The 19,234-nt window shown below is 44.2% G+C and overlaps 1 protein-coding gene across 5 annotated transcripts in view; it reads left to right on the top strand.

The window, feature by feature from the left end:
• Positions 1-26: 26 nt before the first annotated feature.
• The window catches only part of NEK11 (NIMA related kinase 11), a 176,090-nt gene continuing 156,882 nt past the window's right edge, over positions 27-19,234 (top strand). For 3 of the 5 annotated variants that reach the window (XM_054019724.1, XM_054019727.1, XM_054019723.1), the window contains exons 1-2: positions 30-132; positions 10,821-11,096. In XM_054019724.1, the coding sequence (XP_053875699.1) occupies positions 10,927-11,096 (170 nt within the window). In that variant the 5' untranslated portion in view covers positions 30-132; positions 10,821-10,926. Of the gene's footprint in view, positions 133-10,820; positions 11,101-19,234 lie in introns of those variants that run through there. The other 2 variants (XM_054019725.1, XM_054019726.1) reach the window with 2 other exon arrangements.

Raw genomic sequence — 19,234 nt, 5'->3', positions numbered from 1 at the left:
GGCGGGGACACACCGGGCTCCGAGAGGCGCTAGCGGGAGGGTGGAGAAGGGCCGTGCACCGAGATCCCGGCTGGGACGCAGGAGTGGGACCCGCGCCCCCTCCTCTTCTGGGCCGGGGGCGGGGATGAGACGGTAAATAGACGTGACCCCCCCCGTGTCCGGCATAGCTCCGCTCGTCCCCCCACGCTCACACCCCCAGAGCCACAGGCACCGCGGGGGCTGGAGAGCGCCTGGCAATGCCCTGCCCCATCCCGTCCGCGAGCTCTGGGTGCTGGGGACAGGCGTTGTGACAACGGGTGCGATCATGAGACTGGCCACAGTGGATCAGATCAATGGACCTTCTAGCCCAGTATCCTGTCCTCTGACAGTGGCCAGTGCCAGGTGCTTCAGAGGGAATGAACAGAGCAGGCAATTACTGAGTGAGCTATCCCCCTGGTGCCCGGCACCTAGCAGTCAGGCTTAGGGGTGCCTAGAGCATGGGGTTGTGATCCTGATTGTCTTGGCTGATAGCCACTGATGGCTCTATCCTCCAGGAACTTATTTAATTATTTTTTTAACCCAGTGATAGTTTTGGTTTTCACAACATCCCCTGGCAACAAGTTCCACAGGTTGTCTGTGTGTTGTGTGAAGTAGTACTTCCTGTTGTTTGTTTTAAACCTATTAATAGGCTGCCTATCAATTTCATTGGCCTACCCCTGGTTCTTGTGTTATGTGAAGGGGTGAATAACACTTCCCCATTCACTTTCTCTACACCATTCATGATTTTATAGAGTTCCATCCAGGGCCTGATGGAGTGAATAGGGTGACCAGATCACCCAAGTCAAATATCTGGACGCGGGGGGAGGGTGACGCGGGGGGGGGGGGGAGGAAGGCGTGGCAAAAAAAAAACCCACCCTTCCTCCACAAGCGCTGGAGGGAGGCCAAGGAGACGCAGGGAAAGCGCGGGGCCGGGGTGAGTAAGAGTCCGGCCTGGCCCCAAGCAGGCAGGACTCAGTCGGGTGGTAGGGAGAGGAGGGGGGCAGCCCGCGGGGCCAGGCGGCGGCTATTCTCCCCCCCTGGGCAGCGGGACTCGGGAGCAGCCGCTCCTGCAGCTCCCACTGCCGCGGGGGGAGGAAGCGGCCGATGGCCAAGCTCAGCGGCTGCGGCTCTGGCGCCTGGGCCCGAACCCCCCGAGCCCGGGCCTGCTGCGGGGACCCAGCAGCGCGCACGCTGCGCCCAGCCCCTGGCCAGTCGCGTCTGGGCTGCTGCCCAGCTGGTGCAATCTGCGGGACCCGAGCAGGACGGGGGGGCTGGGGCCTGCTGCCCCCACTCCGGGGCCGCCGCGGGCCCAGGCTCGGGGGGTGGGGGTGGGGGGGCGAGCACTTCCGGGCTCTGGAGCATTTCCTTGTTTGTCCCACGTCCCGACCGCACGTCGGTCGGGACGCGGGACAAACAAGGAAATATCGGGACAGTCCCGATAAAATCGGGACGTCTGGTCACCCTAGGAGTGAAGGACCTCCCGCTGAATTGCTGCCGCAGATCGCGATCGCAGCTTTTTTTGTTTGTTTGTTTGGCTGCTTGGGGCGGCCAAAACCGAAGAGCCAGCCCTGGTTCCATCATATCCTGCTCGTCCCCCCTCCCGTCATCTTTTTTCCAAGCTGAACAGTCTCAGTCTTTTTAATCTCACCTCATATGGAAGATGTTCCATACTCTTAATCATTTAAAGACTCCGTTCTAAGTAGGCTTGGAAGGATTAGATTTGTGTTTGGTAAATGTAGGTAAATATCAATTTCACTATTCACACACAAACCCATAAAAAAATAGTTCCATCAATAATAATCGAAATTTAAAGATAGATAAAGTGAGAAAAATGCTGCTTGAGAACCTATTAGAGTTTAATTTAGAGCTATTTACTTTATATATTTTGACATGTAATGTTGAGAATTCATGTTTTAATGTAAAGCTTTAACATTTTGAATCTCAGTGTCTACTATCATTAAATAATTATTGGCTGACCAGCCCATAATTTCCCACAATTGTGAAAATTTAAATAGATAAAACTCAAAAAAGTGGCTTAAAACCTATAATTTTCCACAACTATGAAAATTGAAATTGATAACAATAGAAAAAATGCTTTAAAATAAACACTGGATAATATCCATCAAAACTGTAAAACAATAAACATTGAGTTCCACCAGGCCTAGTTATAAGGGAATGAAATCCTATTACTAGGTGTTATTGCTTCCTTGGCCTTGCAAAATTATCATGAAAACATGGCCTAGCCACCAAATCTAATTGCTTGCTTGGCTATATAAACAGGAAGTACAGTAAAATCTGCCTTAAGGCACAGCTACACTAGAGATTACAGTGGCGCAGCTGCACCGCTGTAGCTGCTCCACTGTAAGATCTCTAATGTAGCCGCTCTAAGCCAACGGGAGAGCTCTCTCCCGTTGGCTTAACTACTCCAGCCCCCACGAGTGGCAGTAGCCGTGTCTGCAGGAGAAGCTCTTCTGCTGACATAGCGATGTCCATATGTTGGTGTAACTTATGTTGCTCAGGAGGGTGACTTATTCACCCCCATGAGCAACATAAGTTATGCCAACATAAGCTGTAGTGTAGACATAGCCTTAGCGACCACCTTTGAAGAAAGACTAGCTGTCACAAGGAATACTTGCAGAGGCCACAGAACACTATGGCTCTCTGCTGTGCAAACCTTTGAAGAGAGACTACCTATTACAAGAGACTATTTTTGCTAACTCCCATGAGTGGTCGCTCTTGGCAGATTATACTGTACTCCGTCTAAGTCTGGGGACACCCTATAAGGAAGGGCTCTCTAGAAACATAGATTCAAATCCTGGCAGGTTCTTTCTCTGTCTTTTTTTGGAGTAGATAAACTGAGTTCTAGGAAACTGACTCAGTGGGCAGATTGGCATGGATGAAATTGACACCACCACTTCTAAGGTACTTGGTGTTTGCCCTTGAAGTCTCCCACCCAAACATTTTTGACCACTAGTCATCCTGCTTCGTTTATGCAGGCCCTCTCAGAGGTCCAGAGAGGCCAGGGCCACTTCCAGCTTTTGAGGCCCCTAGCCATAATAAAAATAAAAAATGACAACACATGAAAACAAAATAATGCGCCAAAAAAAAAGTGAGACATAATTTGAATATTTTTTTTATTTAACAAATGCTTTTCTAGCCTTTTTCTGTGCAAATGCTCTAATTATTGAGGAAAAATCTAGCTTTCGTGCAATGTCATTAAGTATGGCGAGCCCATTCAAATGCTTTTGTCCCATAGTTGAACGGTGATAGTTCTTTACCTGCTTCAACATGTTGAAGGTGCTTTCACCTGAAGCCACTGATGCAGGCAAACTGACAAAAATACGCAATGCAATTGTGATATTAGGAAACACCCCAGAGAGTCCAAGTTCGAGTATTTCTTGAAGCAATTCCTTTGGCTTGTAATCCAATTTAAAGTTTGTGGAATATATTCGTTTGAGGAAGATGACCTCATCACTGAGATCTTTTGAGATTTCTTTGTTGTACGGTTGCTGAAATTGTTCAGCTGCAGAAAGTAGATCTTCATTACTCAGTCTGGTGAACTGCCAAAGAAACCCAAAAGGGTACAAATTAGTCTCAGTGATTCAAACTGATGTGTAAAACCTGATTGAATAGAGTCAATGATGACAAGGAGGACATTGACCCTATAATGCTGTTCAGCATCGGATTCAGTAGGTAAGTTGCGATTGGTGGAGAATGTCAATATTCTGTGCTACTAAGTTGGACTCAGTCAGGATCGCATCCCATTGTTCACGAATCCCTTGAATGTCATTGATAAGACTTTCAGTGTTATCCCTCTCAACATCAAGTGTAGCATTGTATGCTTCAATTACCAGATTAGTTTGTTGGATCATTGTAAGTAGCTTCATCCACAAAGATGACATCAGAATGCATTCAAATTTGGACATGTGCTTCTGAATAGACTGAAATTCAGTTCAAGCCCATGCAATGAGATTGAGAGATTCAAGCTCATTTAAAGCCTTTCTTACTGAATTCAAATGCTGCACAACTGGTTGAACACCATCAGTCCGTGCACACCATCTAGTTTTGGAGATCCCATGCAGTGAAACAGGAAGATATTGCTTCAGAATTTCCCACCTTTGTGGACTTCTACTGAAGAGATTGTACATTTGCTGAACAGTTCCAAAGTAAGTAATTGTCTCCTTGCATGGGTCAGCACAGTCAACACCTACAAGATTTTGTGTGTGGTTTCCACAGCTGGAGAAAATACAGTTTGAATTATGCTCAGGCAGAACTGCTTGTACATCTTTGTACTTCCCAGCCATATTAAATCCATTGTCATAGGTTTGACATATGCAGACTTGAAAATCTTACTTAAAACCTTCTAGAATTGCTAGTACTCGAGCAGCAATTTCTTTTCCAGTTTTTCTCTTGAAATTATTAAACAAAATAAACCTTTCTTCCATTGAAAATTGTGAGCTGTCTACAATCTTAACATATCGAATAACCATAGTAGTCTGTTCCTTGTGAGAACAATCTGGAATGGCATCAACAATGATTGAAAAATACTTGGCATTTCAAATCTCATCAAGAACTGTTGTTTTTTACGAATGACCGACATAGCTCAATAAACTCGTTTTGTATGCGTGTGGAGAGAGAATGGACTTGCATGCGCTTTTGACTCTCTTGAGATTCTCGAACACGTTTAACATGCTCTGATAAAAGTGGGTCATATTTGCTGAGGAGCTCAATTATGCCTAGAAAGTTTCCATTTGCACGATCACCAATATGTTGACTGGAACCAAAGAAAGCCAATCCCCGCTCAGAAAGAAAAAGGATGACATTCAGGATGCGCTCAAAATGTTTTTTCCAGTTATTAGTTTCTGTAGAGAGTTCAGTCAAGAATAAATTCTCAGCTGAACTTTCAGGTGATGCTCCCTTACTGGCTGATTTCCATGCAACATAGTTTCTTCTTCGAGTGATTGCTCATATCGATTCTATTAGATGTGTGCGTGCCGCGTGCACAACTGTCAGAAAGTTTTCCCCCCTAGTAGCACCCATCGGTTCAGCTGTGAAGCCTCCAGGAGTGGCGCCTTCATGGCGCTCAATATATGACCTTGCCAATCCAGCACCCCCTCAGTTCCTTCTTACTGTGGCGTCTTGCTTAGCGAGTTCTCCACGTTTCCCTAGCTTGTTTTATAGTCATTGTTATAACTTTTCTTTAGTTCTTGTAGTTTATTTTTGTTGCAGTCAGTAGCAGTTGGGATGGGGGGTTTACCCTCTGTCCCGACCGCTTTTTCTTGGAAGGGCTTTCATGCCCAAGTCCCAAGGATTCAAGCCCTGCAAGTCCTGCTCCAAGCCCATGCCAACGGGTGACCCCCATGACTCTTGTCTGAAGTGTCTGGGGGAGGCTCACCAAGCTGGTAGGTGTAGTATTTGTGATGGGTTTCATCCTGGGACCAAAAAGGAGCGTGACTTTCACCTTAAGCAGCTCCTTATGGAGGCGGCACTTAGACCTTAGCCTTCTTCAGCGTGGCAGGACCCGGCACCAAGTTCTTTGGTGCACAGCGCCCCAGTGGCAGTGGTGGAAGCAGTACTGCGGATGGACTCAGGCAGAGACCCACGACACCGCCGCTCCCCAGCGCCGAAACCGGCGGCATCAATCCAGCATAACTCCCACTCCCCAGTGCAGAAGCGGCACCAGAAGCAAGGGAGGAGTGGCTCTCCATCACAGAGACCCACCTCCCTGCAGCCGGCCAATGGGGCGCGTCCCAGAGAGGAGCACCCAGGACCAAAGCCTGTGGAAGCGGCACTGTCGACTTTGGCCCCACAAGGGGTGCCGTCGAGTCCCCAACCCACAGCATTGAGGAAGTACAGCTGCCATCCACCCTGGACACCTTTGCGGCTGCGAGGGACCTCATCGCCATGATGGCACCGATGGCACCTACGTTCCATGCCAAGCCTCCGGTACCACAGCATATGGCACCATCTCAAGGCAAACCAGTGATGATCCAGCCATCAGCACTGTTGGTCGAGCCCCAGCACCGCTTGGAGTCTTGGCACCACTCCCCATCGTGGTGCCGGTTGTACTCGCAGCACCGGTCAAATTCGCGGTGCTGCTCCAGATCACGCCAGCACTCCCGATCGCTATGCCGATCTGCACGCTGGTCGCCTTCGAGGAGCACGTCCTGAACCTGGCACCGGTCCCGGCACTGCTTGCCGTCCCCAGTAGCTCCAGGTCGCGACACCGCTCCAGGTCACGACACCACTCCAGGTCGTGGAACCACTCCCCAGCCTCGCGGCACTGCTCTCCAGCTTCTTGGCACAGCTCCCCAGTTTTGCGGCACCGCTTCCCAGTTTCATGGCACCACTCGCTGGCTCAGCTCTGCTTGGCGCCACCCTGACCCTTGCGGTCCCAATTCCGTTCCTTGGGCTCGGAGGCAGGGTCTAGGTACTTGGAGCGGGACCAGCACTGGTCAGGCCATGGATGCCCTGAAGTGGGGGCAGGGCCACGGATGGTGCAAAAGCAGGGACCAGCTCAGTGGCCATTCTGGACACCGTGGGTGTACCACCAGGCCCAGGGTGCACAGTCTAAAGCAGGGGTTGCCAAACTTGGTTCGTGGCTTGTTCAGGGTAAGCCTCTGGCGGGCCATGAGACACTTTGTTTACCTGAGCGTCCACAGGTATGGCTGCTTGCAGCTCCCAGTGGCTGCGGTTCGCCATTCATGGCCAGTGGGAGCTGCGGGCCATTGCAGGCATGGCTCGCCTCGGCCTACTGCCCAGGGCACGACAACTTGAATTCAGTGGTCACAGTGCTGAGACAGGTCCTCGACCCCCGAGCGGTGTGTGGAGGAGTCCTCTTCCACAGCCCACAGCCTTCCTTGTCCCTGGTTACGGACACGTCAGCTATGGGATGGGGGGCACATCTGGGGAACCTTCAGACACAGAGCCTGTGGTCACAGAATGAGCTCTCCCTCCATATCAACGTCAGGGAGCTAGTGGCAGTTCGCCTTGCTTGCCAACTGCAAGGATGCTGCATAGCTGTTCTAACAGACAACACCACAGCCATGTTTTACATTAACAAGTAAGGGGGAGCCCGTTCCTCCCCACTATGCCAGGAGGCCTTTAGACTGTGGGAGTTCTATATAGCCTACTCCATTCACTTGGAAGTGTCCTTTCTCCCAGGAATTCAGAACATGCTGGTGGACTGCCTCAGTAGGTCCTTCCACACTCGCGAGTGGTCTCTCCGACCGGATGTCATACACCCCATCTTCCAAAGGTGGGGGTTTCCCGAGGTCGACCTGTTCACCACCCGATGCAAGAGGAAGTGCCAATCGTTCTGCTCCTTCCAGGGTCGCAGCCCGTGCGCCCTCATGTACTCATTCCTGCTACCCTGGAGAGGTCGCCTGCTCTACACCTTTCTTCCATTCCCTCTCGTGCACAAAGTCCTGCTCAAGATCCGTAGGGAGGGGGCAAAGGTGATTCTGATAGCTCCGGCGTGGCCTCGCCAGCACTGGTACACCACGCTGCTGGAGCTGTCGGTGGACATACCGGTCATGTTGCCTCTCCTCCCCGACTTACTCACTCAGGACCATGGTTGCCTCTATCATCTTGACCTACAGTCCCTCCACCTCATGGCTTGGAAGCTTCATGGCTGAACCCCATGGAGCTTCTGTGCTTGGATCAAGTAAGACAGGTCCTGCTAGGCAGCAGGAAGCCGTCCACCAGAGCCATGTATCTGGCAAAGTGGAAAAGATTTTCATGTTGGTGTTACCAGCACCTCAGCCCCCCCTCCAGGTGCCGGTACCTCTCATCTTAGAGTACTTACTGCACCTGAAACAGCAAGACCTGGCGGCCTCCTCCATAGGATTCACCTTGCTGCCATCTCAGCCTTCCACCCAGGTGCATCTGGCCGCTCGGTCTTCACCAACCCTATGGTTGGTCACTTTCTCAAAGGCTTGGACCATTTACATCCTCAGATCCCTCAGCCTGTCCCTGCAGGGGACCTTTACCTGGTCCTTTCAAGGCTCATGGGGCCTCCATTCAAACCGTTGGCCACATGCTCCCTCTTGTATCTCTCCTGGAAGACAGCTTTCCTGGTTGCCATTACGTCGGCGAGACGCGTCTCTGAGCTAAAAGCCCTCACCTTGGAAGCACCTTACACGGTTTTCCACAAGGATAAGGTGCAATTCAGACCGCACCTGGCGTTTCTCCCCAAGGTGATGTCGAACTTCCACACCAGCCAGGACATTTTCCTACCTGTCTTTTACCCGAAGCCTCATGCTAGTACCCGGGATTAGCAGCTACATTCCCTCGATGCCTGAGCCCTACATCGAGCACACTAAGCCATTCAGAAAATCGAAACAGCTATTTGTAGCAGTGGCAGACCGCATGAAAGGCCTCCCAGTCTCATCTCAAAGAATATCCTCCTGGATCATGTTCTGCGTCTGCACTTGTTATGAGCTGGCCAAAGTGCTGACCCCAGCTCTCACCACACACTCCACTAGGGCCCAGGCCTCATCAGCAGCGTTCCTGGCCCAGGTCCCGAACTAGGAAATCTGGAGGGCAGTGACTTGGTCCTCGGTTCATATCTTCGCCTCTCACTACGCCATCGTCCGGCATGCCAGGGACGACACGGCTTTCGGTAGAGTGGTGCTACAATCAGCATTCCTTAACTCCGACCCCACTGCCTAGGTAAGGCTTGGGAGTCACCTAATTGGAATTGATATGAGGAATCACTTGAAGAAGAAAAATGGTTACTCACCTCTCGTAATTGTTGTTCTTCGAGATGTGTTGCTCATATGCATTCCAAACCCGTCCACCTTCCCCTTTGTGAGAGTAACTGGCAAGAAGGAACTGAGGGGACGCCAAGTTGGCAGGGTATTATATTGAGTGCCATGAAGGCACCACTCCAGGGAGCTCCACAGTTGACCCGACGGGTGCTGCTAGGGGAAAAACTTTCCAACAGCTGTGCACACGGTGCGCACACACCTAGTTGGAATGGATATGAGCAACACATCTCAAAGAACAACAGTTACAAAAGGTGAGTAACCATTTTTTCTTTGTGTGATGTTGAACTCTTATGTAATGGTAATCGGTCTTTCAACTTCCTCCAACCTCTGTTGATGCTCCATCCTGATTGATCAGAGAGAACTGATGCATTTGCAGCACTTTTGTTCAAAATGAAGCAGGGTGCACAGTACAGAGATTGTTTTTTCGTACTCCAGCATAATCAGTGTCTTGTGCAGGTCTCACCATTTGGAAGAGTTTTTGTCAGCAGATGAGTAGGGAAAGCATGATTATCAGCATCTCGTGGAATGTTACTTGGAATTTCAAAACGGCTAATTTGAAGAAAAGATTGCATTTGGGCAGCATTGCTCTTGTCAATAATTCCAATGTCAGTCACAGTCAAACTGTAGTACTCATGAATTGCTCTTGCTGCGTAAGATCTACATCTTCCTGTTGCTGTTGAGTTTCTTAATCATACATAGGATCTTCTGCTGCATCTGTTACTGTTGGCACATCTCCTTCTTGACTACTGTCCTCATGTTCAGGTATCGTTGGAATATCACCTGTTGTAGTTGTGGAGTTTTCATTATCTGTAGCATTGTTTGTTGGGTAAGGTGTGTTTTCCAGTGGTTTGAGAAATGAAGTTATTGGCTTTGAGCTCTTAGCTGCTGCTTCACTCAGTTGTTTTCGCCGTCTCTTGCTTGCACTACTTTCAAATCTCCTCTTCATAGTGATCTATCTGGTCAATATGTAGCCTATCCACACTTGAAATATTCTGCTGTAAATAAATAGCTTATCTACACTAGAAATCTTCTACTGTAAACATGTACACAAATGCTGAATGGTACACAAATGCTGAAAAGGCTTAAAATGAAGGAACACTAATTAAGAATACAAAATGAAACAGTCAGGCAGGTTATTATCCTTATCACTGAATAAAAACTCAAGCACGCAAGGTATAATATAACAGGCTGAGCTGAAGACAAAGGGATGACATATATATAGTAAACACAGACATGGATACAGACAGAGAGACAATGTCCAACATTTCAAACATGTGTCCTCACGAAACTCACTGTACAAGATTGTCCTCACAAATTTTCACCTTGAATCTGGGCCTATAGCCTACGAAAGCCTATGATGATGGCCAAGCTACCAAGCTAGGGCTCAACCAACCAACCAGTCACCTCTTTTAGCTACCGTATGAAGATAATAATGAGGAATTCTCACACACAAATAATTCCTTAGTCAACTAGACGTAAAACTATAAGGACACTAAAATGTAACAATTCTCTACCTTTCAACACGCACTTGATCCAGCACTAGCCACTAGTAGTGGTTTGTTTATATAATCAGCTGATCTAAGAGGACACGGTCATCACGGTCTAATCTTATGCCATCAGAACCGATATATTTTTATTAATATGTATGAACATTTTTAACTCTTTAATATGACAAAATCTATATCAGTTAATTAAAAAATTATGTCTTTTACCAAATCACATCTCTTATTTGCTTAAATTTGCAGCTCTGACCTGAGAGAATGTGTCATATCTTGGTCCGATAGTGATGCATATAAAAACAAGTTGTGAAATGTATCAAATGCCAAAAAATTAACAAGTGTCTACATTTGAGCCCCCCTTTGAGCTTGAGGCCCAGGCCAAATGGTCCTCCTGGCCCACCCTTTGATTGGCCCTGAGCTTTTGATAGGTTACAAGTTGATGGCTTGAGGTGTGGTATTATAATTAACAGCCTGAACATCTTGGTAATACTTTAGAGTATTACATAAAATCTAATTTATTTTTCTGTTTTAGGTGGTGTCCTGTGAACATCACTGGAAGAATAGGAGCATTACTAAGGAGACTTGAATTTGAAAGATACATTATAGATAAATAAATGTGATCTCTGTTACATGGAGCAATGCTGAAATTCCAAGAGGCTATTAAACATGTCAGTGGTTCTGCACCTATTTCCACTTCCTCTGAAACCTTGATTGCAAGAAGATATGTTCTTCAGCAGAAACTTGGCAGAGGAAGCTTTGGAACAGTCTATCTGGTTTCAGACAAGAAGGCAAAACAAGGAGAAGAATTGTAAGTAAGCATCATATATAGTGTGTTGACTCAATGTACTTGAAAAAAAAATTGGCCCATATTTCTAAATTTTGTTTTGTTCCTTTGTATCTTTTTTTGTCTTCTTTGGTGTCCCATTACCTCCCAATTTGGTAGTACCTGCAAATTTCATTAATACACTGTTTACCCTATCTTCACTGGTGGTGCTAAATAGGCTGGCACTGAACCTGGCATTCCACTAGATACCTTCTTTCCAACTCAATACATTATTGTGTAGGCTTCTTCAGTAAGATTTCAGTCTATGTGATGGTGGTCTTAACCAAGCCAGTTTTAACTGATTTTGTAAGTTAAATTTTCTGTCTATCTTCCATATATATCCCTCCTATCCATAGTATCTAAGTTCTTCTCAAACAGTAAAAAGAACTCTATCAAATGGATTACTAAAATCCAGATACATCTAGGGTTAAATTCACACCAATCTCTATCCATTACTTAAATGCCAGTTAAACAACTTATATGAAGCTTATGTGGTATATAGGGTCTTGTGCTAATTGAACAGGGGTTAATTTTATCCCTTCTGTATAAAATGTCGTTTGTACATTCATGTCATTGAGAAGAAGCAATGAGAAGGCATATATCCACCATAACAGTTTTCCTTTTCTTCAATGTACCAAAACTGCTTACTCCTGACAATAAAGGAAAATAATATGTTCCACAAGATCTTTCTTGAGGAGGTCTATTAAAATCTGCACCACTCATAATGCATTTCCATTTCATGCTTAGTGACCTTCATGAAAATATCATGTTTATTTACTTGAATATTAAAAAGTTGTTATAAAATGCAAAGAGAGAAATCCCCAAAAATGATACAGTTCAATTGATGTGATATCTAACTCTGTAATGCTCCAGCCAATTATATGTAGCCTTTAACGCAATCAAGCTGGACAAGAAAAGAACAAGGTAAGAAAATTTCAGAATTCCTGCTTCTCTTTTGTGGGTCTGTCCCCTTCAGGTGACTTTCCCCAGGGTTTGTCTAATCTGTCTAGGTTTTTATACCATGCCCATCACTTTAGTGATGCAGTCCGGATACCAGCATAAAGACTCAGTTAGATTGTTGGAGGGGACCTAAGAGAAGTTGGTAGCTAAACCAGCAGGAAATACAGAAGAAGACGTTTTCTGTTTTTGATGATAAAATTCGATACCTGCTTGTCTAATGAGAAAAGAGAGGTAATGACTATAGAAATAGTAAAGTGAAAGCTACCATGGCAACTGTACTTTTAATTGATAACAGTTTTTTTTTATTTAGTCTCAACAAGTCTTAATTTTGTCTCTACCTGAAAATGGACAAATTTTCATCAATTTATTTTATAATCTCAATAGAATCACAAAATATCACAGACTTAACACTTCCAAGGAATGTTAACATTTCTGCATGTGAAATCAAATTTGGGTGCATGTCTAATATTATTGGATGAAATTTCTTGTTTTATAGAACTATATTCTCATCACTCTGACAATTTTAGAGACGGGGACTTTAAAAAGTATATTTTCCCTGTAATCTAGAACTGCGTGTGTCCATTGGACTTGATACTGGTTGCTTCATGTCTGACACCTCAAATGGATAATTTTTTCATCCAGAAATAGGCTCTTTTCCTTAAGCTTGGAACCACTCAGTAACCTATGTGAGGAATCAAATTTTCCATGATGACTTGGACATTGGCTCAGAAGGTAACATTAATGTTGGTGTAAGAGGTCGGACTCACTCCTGCGGCGCCTCCTGCTGGTTACTCCAGGGAATCAGCTCAATCCAGTCCGGAGCGCTCTCTGCTGGCCGGTGATCCGCCTTGTCACTACTGGCTCCCAAAGACTCTAAGAGGTACTAATCCTCTACATCTTCTGTTGGAGAATTTGCTTCCTGGAGTCACTGTGTTCACTCCCTCCTCCCCCAACCTAATGGCTTTAAATTGGTCCTGGACATGTGAGGCATTGTGTGTGGGTCCCCTGCAGAGCCATTACTTTTGGAGAACTCCAGATACTGGGTAAATTATCTTCCTTACCAAAGTATGATGAAGCAAAACATTTATTAAATCCCAAACTAGCAGAAATTGTCAGGTCTGAGGAGCCTCAAGTGAATGAAATGACTATTTATTATTTTCTACTAGATTTATGATAGGTTTAGGTTTGAAGTGAGTGGTTCAGGGGTACTACTTCTTTAGCAAGGTTTCACTATAACTCTGGTATAATCCCTACTTCAGAGATTCTCAACCAGGGTTCTGTGTTATTATCGTTCTCTTTCCTAATGGTTCCTAACATTCTGTTAGCTTTTTTGACTGTTGCTGCACACTGAGCGGATGTTTTCACAGAACTATTCACAATGACCCAAAGATCTCTTTCTTGAGCAGTAACAGCTAATTTAGATCCCATCATTTTGTATGTATAGTTGAGATTATGTTTTCCAATGTGCATTACTTTGCATTTATCAGCACTGAATTTCATTTGCCATTATTTCCCAGTCACTCAGTTTTGTGAGATCCCTTTGTAGGTCTTCCCAGTTGGCTTTAGACTTAATTATCTTGAGTAATTTTGTATCATCTGCAGACATTCCTATTTCACTGATTCCTCCCTTTCCAGATCATTTATGAATATTATAAAAGCAGCACTGGTCCTAGTACAGATCCCTATGGGACCTTCCTATTTACATCTCTCCACTGTGAAAACTGACCATTTATTCCTACCCTTTGTTTGCTGTCTTTTAACCAGTGCACTGGTCCATGAGAAGACCTTTCCTCTTATCCTGTGACTGCTTGGTTTGCTTAAGAGCCTTTGGTAAAGGACCTTGTCAAAAGCTTTCTGATCTCTGGATCACCCTTGCCCAAATGTTTGTTGACTCCTCAAAGAATTCTGATAGATTAGTGAGGTGCTGGAACTAGGGGTGCTGCTGCACTCCCTGGCTTGAAGTGGTAATAATAACCCAAATACATGGTTTCTGCCTTCAGCGCCCCCACTATAAATTTTTTTTCCAGCACCATTGGGTGAGGCATGATTTCCCGCAACAAAATCCATGCCGACTCATCCCCAACACATCATGTTCAGCTATGTATCTGATAATTCTATTCTTTACTATAGTTTCATCCAATTTGCCTGGTCCTGAAGTTAGGCTTACTGGCCTATAATTGCCAGCATTGCCTATAGAGCCTTTTTTTAAAAATTGACATTACATTAGCTATCCTCCAGTCCTCTGGTACAGAGCTTGATTTCATATTTGAGTTCCTTCAGAACTGTGGGGTGAATGCCATCTGGTCTTGGTGACTTATTACTGTTTAATTTATCAATTTGTTCCTAAACCTCTTCTCTCGACATCTTAATCTGTGACAGTTTCTCAGATTTGTCACTTAAAAATAATGGTTCAGGTGTGGGAATCTCCCTCACATCCTCTGCAGGAAAGACCAAATGCAAATAATTCATTTAGCTTCTCTGCAATGGCCTTGTCTTCCTTGAGTGCTCCTTTAACACCTCGCCATGTTAGTCTGCAAACTAGACACAATCAACTCAGGTTTGAATAAGGACTGGAAATGGCTGAGCCATTACAAACATTAAATCTATCTCCCCTTGTAAGTATTCTCACACTTCTTATCAAACTGTCTGTACTGGGCTAGCTTGATTATCACTTCAAAAGTTTTTTTTCCTCTTACTTAATATAAATAAATAAATTAATTAATGGAGATATCCTATCTCCTAGAACTGGAAGGGACCTTGAAAGGTCATCGAGTCCAGTCCCCTGCCTTCAGTAGCAGGACCAAGTACAGATTTTGCCCCAGATCCCTAAGTGGCCCCCTCAAGGATTGAACTCACAACCCTGGGTTTAGCAGGCCAATGCTCAAACCACTGAGCTATCCATCCCTTAATTGGCCTCTCAGAGTTGGTAAGACAACTCCCACCTGTTTATGCTCTCTGTATGTGTGTATATATATCTCCTCAATATTTATTCCACTCTGTATGCATCCGAAGAAGTGGGCTGTAGTCCACGAAAGCTTATGCTCTAATAAATTTGTTAGTCTCTAAGGTGCCACAAGTACTCCTGTTCTTTTAACACCTCGATCACCCAGTGGCCCCAGTGTTTGTTTGACAGGTTTCCTACTTCTGATGCACTTAAAGCATTTTTTGCTGTTTAGTTTTTATGTCTTTTGCTTGTTGTTCTTCAAATTCTTTTTTGGCCTGCCTATTTATGCTTTTGTACTTGATGTGCCAGAGTTTATGCACCTTTCTATTTTCCTCAGTAGGATTTGACTTCTAATTTTGTAAGGATGCTTTTTTATCTCTACCCAAGTCTTTTACTTTGTTGTTTACCCATGGTGGCATTTTTTTGGTACTACCTACTAATTTTTTTATTTGGGGTATATATTTAATTTGAGCCTGTTATGATGTTTTAAAAAAATTTCCATGTAGCTTGCAGGCATTTTACTCTTGTGACTGTTCCTTTTAATTTCCATTTAAGTAGCTTCCTAATTTTTTTATAGTTCCCCTTTTTTAAGTTAAATGATACTGTAGTGGGGTTGTTTGGTATTTCCCCTCCCACCCCAAGGATGTTAAATTTAATTACATTATGGTCACTGTTACCAAGTGGTTCAGCTGTATTCACCTCTTGGATCAGATCCTGTGCTCCACTTAGGACTAAATCAAGAATTGCCTCTCCCCTTGTGGATTCCAGGACTAGCTGCTCCACGAATCAGTCATTAATAGTGTCTAAAAATGTTATCTCTGCATCCCGCCCTGAGGTGATGTGTACCCAATAAATATGGGGATAGGTGAAATCCCCCATTATTATTGAATTTTCTATTTTTATAGCCTCTCTAATCTCCCTGAACATTTCACCATCACCAAACTAATCAGGTGGTCAGTAGTATAGTCCTACTACTGTACTTTTATTAATCAAGAATAGTATTTCTGTCCATAGAGATTCTAGGGTACAGTTTGAGTCATTTAAGTTTTTTACTATATTTGACTCTTTCTATGCATTCTTTCACATATAGTGCCACTCCTTCACCAGGATAACCTACTCTGTCATTCCTATCTATTTACAAGGCAGGTAATTATGCATGCTGCATTCGTGCAAATTGAATAGCCCTCACTGTGCTGCTAGACTTCTGCCTGCATTATTTTTACTCTTGTAGCTTTTTTTTTTTGTTTTGATTTTTGTTTTTTTATGTGTGGGGTGTTTGTTGGCCTAAGTTTAGAGAATGTTAGGTATATCTGTGTCTCTCACTCCCTTTCTAAACTCCTTTGCAAAACTCCCCTGTTCACTAGCTCCTCCGGTCACTTAGGAGTTGGCTTTTTGTAACTAGGGTTCTCCCTGGGTAGACTCACTCCCTGGTTAAGGGCTGCTAAAGGAATTAGAGGTCAAAGCCTTGTTAAGAAACTACTAGACAAGCAGGCCAGTAGGCTCGGCATATGGCCCCCCAAACAGATTGCATTATAAACTTCAGTCAAGCAGGCACACTACAAGCAGCAGGCATACAACAAACAAATGAACAGACAACAAACTCACCCCAAGGGTCACGTAGTCATTCTTCCTTCACTTGGAGAACGCTCTTGCAATGTTTCATGTCAGTAAAGCAATCTCTCTCCTTGGTAACAACAGAGCCAAGATGCTCTAATGAGTTGATGAATTCAACTTCTTGTCCATCGATTACAAGTGGGTAGAAATAGAGGTCCATCAGCCACTTTCGTCAGTTTGGTCTTCTTCCAGTTGACCTGAAGACCAAGTTTACTTGCATCTTCCATAAATGTATTCAGTACATTGATGAGATTAGTTCATCAGGATTCAGATATAGCTGTGTCATCTGCATATTCCAGGTCTGTTATACAGAAGTCATGCAGTACCACCCCCAGTATGCAGCTAGTGACTGCTTCCATCGTTCAGTCAATAACAATGTAGAGCAGATCAGGGGCAGCCACATGCCCTTGACAGATACTTTTGTATTCGAACCAATTTATATTTTTTTCCTTGTGAGCCCTTTTACTGAGAAATTTAATTTACAATAACATCAGCTGTTTATTTAATGGGATTGTCATAGAAATTTCTGTCCGTTCCAGCTGAGGAATAAGGAGAGACAGACACAGCTAGCCAAGCAAGGAGCCCCGGGAGGGGCGATCCATTTATTTCAATTGCAATTGGGTTCGAGCTCATAAGTCAGCAAGAACAAAGAAAACACTTACACCAAAGCATTATATGCAGTTGCTTATGATAATCTATCGTTCTATGATTGGCCAAAATTTGCCATCATTACCATACATAATTAGCAAGCTACATGTATCTGCCCCTCTTATGACCCCTTATTGTTCATTTACTTGCCCCCCACCCTTGTTATTTTGCAAACTAAGTAGTTAGTTATCTATAGGATACAGGCACAGGGAGTTCCGTTGTCTATAGGTTTGGAATTTGGCTACATTTCCTCTCGAAGGAACTTCCTGAGTTCAGACAACCTATAGCTGACACTATATGTTTCCCATGTGTACGTGACAAATTTGCCCCCTGGCCGTTAAGTAGAATAATTCTATATCAGGATCATCAATTGACTGCAGCATTTCAAACATTGCCTAGTCTTTGTAAGAGAAAAAACGGAATGTGCTATTTAATTCTATTGATGTAAAAGTACAATAGTTATGTATTAAATTATGGATTCTTATTTTTATTTTATTACTTTTTGTTTTGACTTGCAGCATTTAGCAACAGTTAATAAATGTAAATGCTTGTAGCTATCTATCTTGTGATAAAGTTCTGCAGTTCACCAGTATATCACTTGGAGGCACCTGCGTATTGCAGTTATTCTCCTTAGCTGCAGCTGAACTTTAATTGTAAATTAAACAGTAGATTCCCTTAACTTTCTGTCAATTACAAGTGCAATAGGTATAATTTCAGATACAATGAAAATAGCATAACTTGAATACAGCATTCAAGATGGAAAATATTAATGTAAATTTCTTATATTACAGGAAAATATATTGCATGAAAGCTCAAATATTATTCTAGGACAGAATTTATCTACAGTATTTAAAAATGTTTTCCTTCGAACACAGCTGATTTTGTAAGGCAGTAAAGGTACTAAAACATGTAACAAACCTTTCTGAAATTAATCTTTGTGCTAAATGCACCCATGTTGTGGTCCATATCCATGCTCTGTGAACATTTTGATGAATCAAAGGAACTGAGTCACATAATCCCCCAAATTTCATCTCCATAGAGTATGTTTATTATTTCATAGCTGAGTCAGAACATGGTGAAATATGGATGTTAGAGAAAGTATGAAATCAGTTGGAGTTTGCTAATGCAAATAATGTTCAGGAAACATATTTTGTCAACCCATGTAGTGGTCTAAATCACTGTGGGAAGAACACAAAATAACTTTAAGAACAGAAATTCTCATAGAGAACTGAACCTCAGCTGTTGATGCATCTGGTTTGTAGTTGTTGTTCAAGCATATCTTCTGGATTTTTCTTTAGCACAATGCCTAGAGAGTGATTTAACAAAACACTAACATTTATAGTGTTGTTTCAGTGACTGCTCAGAGCAACTTTTGGATGGGACTAGGCAACAATTTTGGGGGATCTCTTACCCCTCCCTATCTCCTAATGGCTTTTGTTCATTATGATTATAGAATTCTGCATGCAGCTGGCATATTATCTGGAGCACACCTAAAGTTAACTGACTTATTTTAAATAAAAATGTGTGTGGAGATGGTCAGATCAGTACCAGCTTCCTGCTGCAGAAGTGGATCCCAGGTGCTTGTGTGTGTGTGTGTGGGGGGTCAATCCATATTTACTAACATTTATAAAAAGTTTTCTAAGGGTCAGTTTTCTAAATAAATGTAGATTCTGTAGGGCCTGGTCTACACTAGGCGTTTATGTCGAAGTTATCGCCGTTACATCGAATTAACCCTACACCCGTCCACACTGCGATGCTATTTAGTTCGACATAGAGGTCTCTTTAATTCGACTTCTGTACTCCTCCCCGACGAGGGGAGTAGCGCTAAATTCGACATGGCCATGTCGAATTAGGCTAGGTGTGGATGGAAATCGACGCTAATAGCTCCGGGAGCTATCCCACAGTGCACTACTCTGTTGACGCTCTGGACAGCAGTACGAGCTCGGATGCTCTGACC

Source organism: Malaclemys terrapin, chromosome 2, assembly GCF_027887155.1.
Source record: "Malaclemys terrapin pileata isolate rMalTer1 chromosome 2, rMalTer1.hap1, whole genome shotgun sequence".
Classification (NCBI taxonomy): Eukaryota; Metazoa; Chordata; order Testudines; family Emydidae; genus Malaclemys; species Malaclemys terrapin.
Note: the sequence above shows the minus strand (reverse complement) of the source record. Positions and strands in the feature narration are given on the sequence as shown.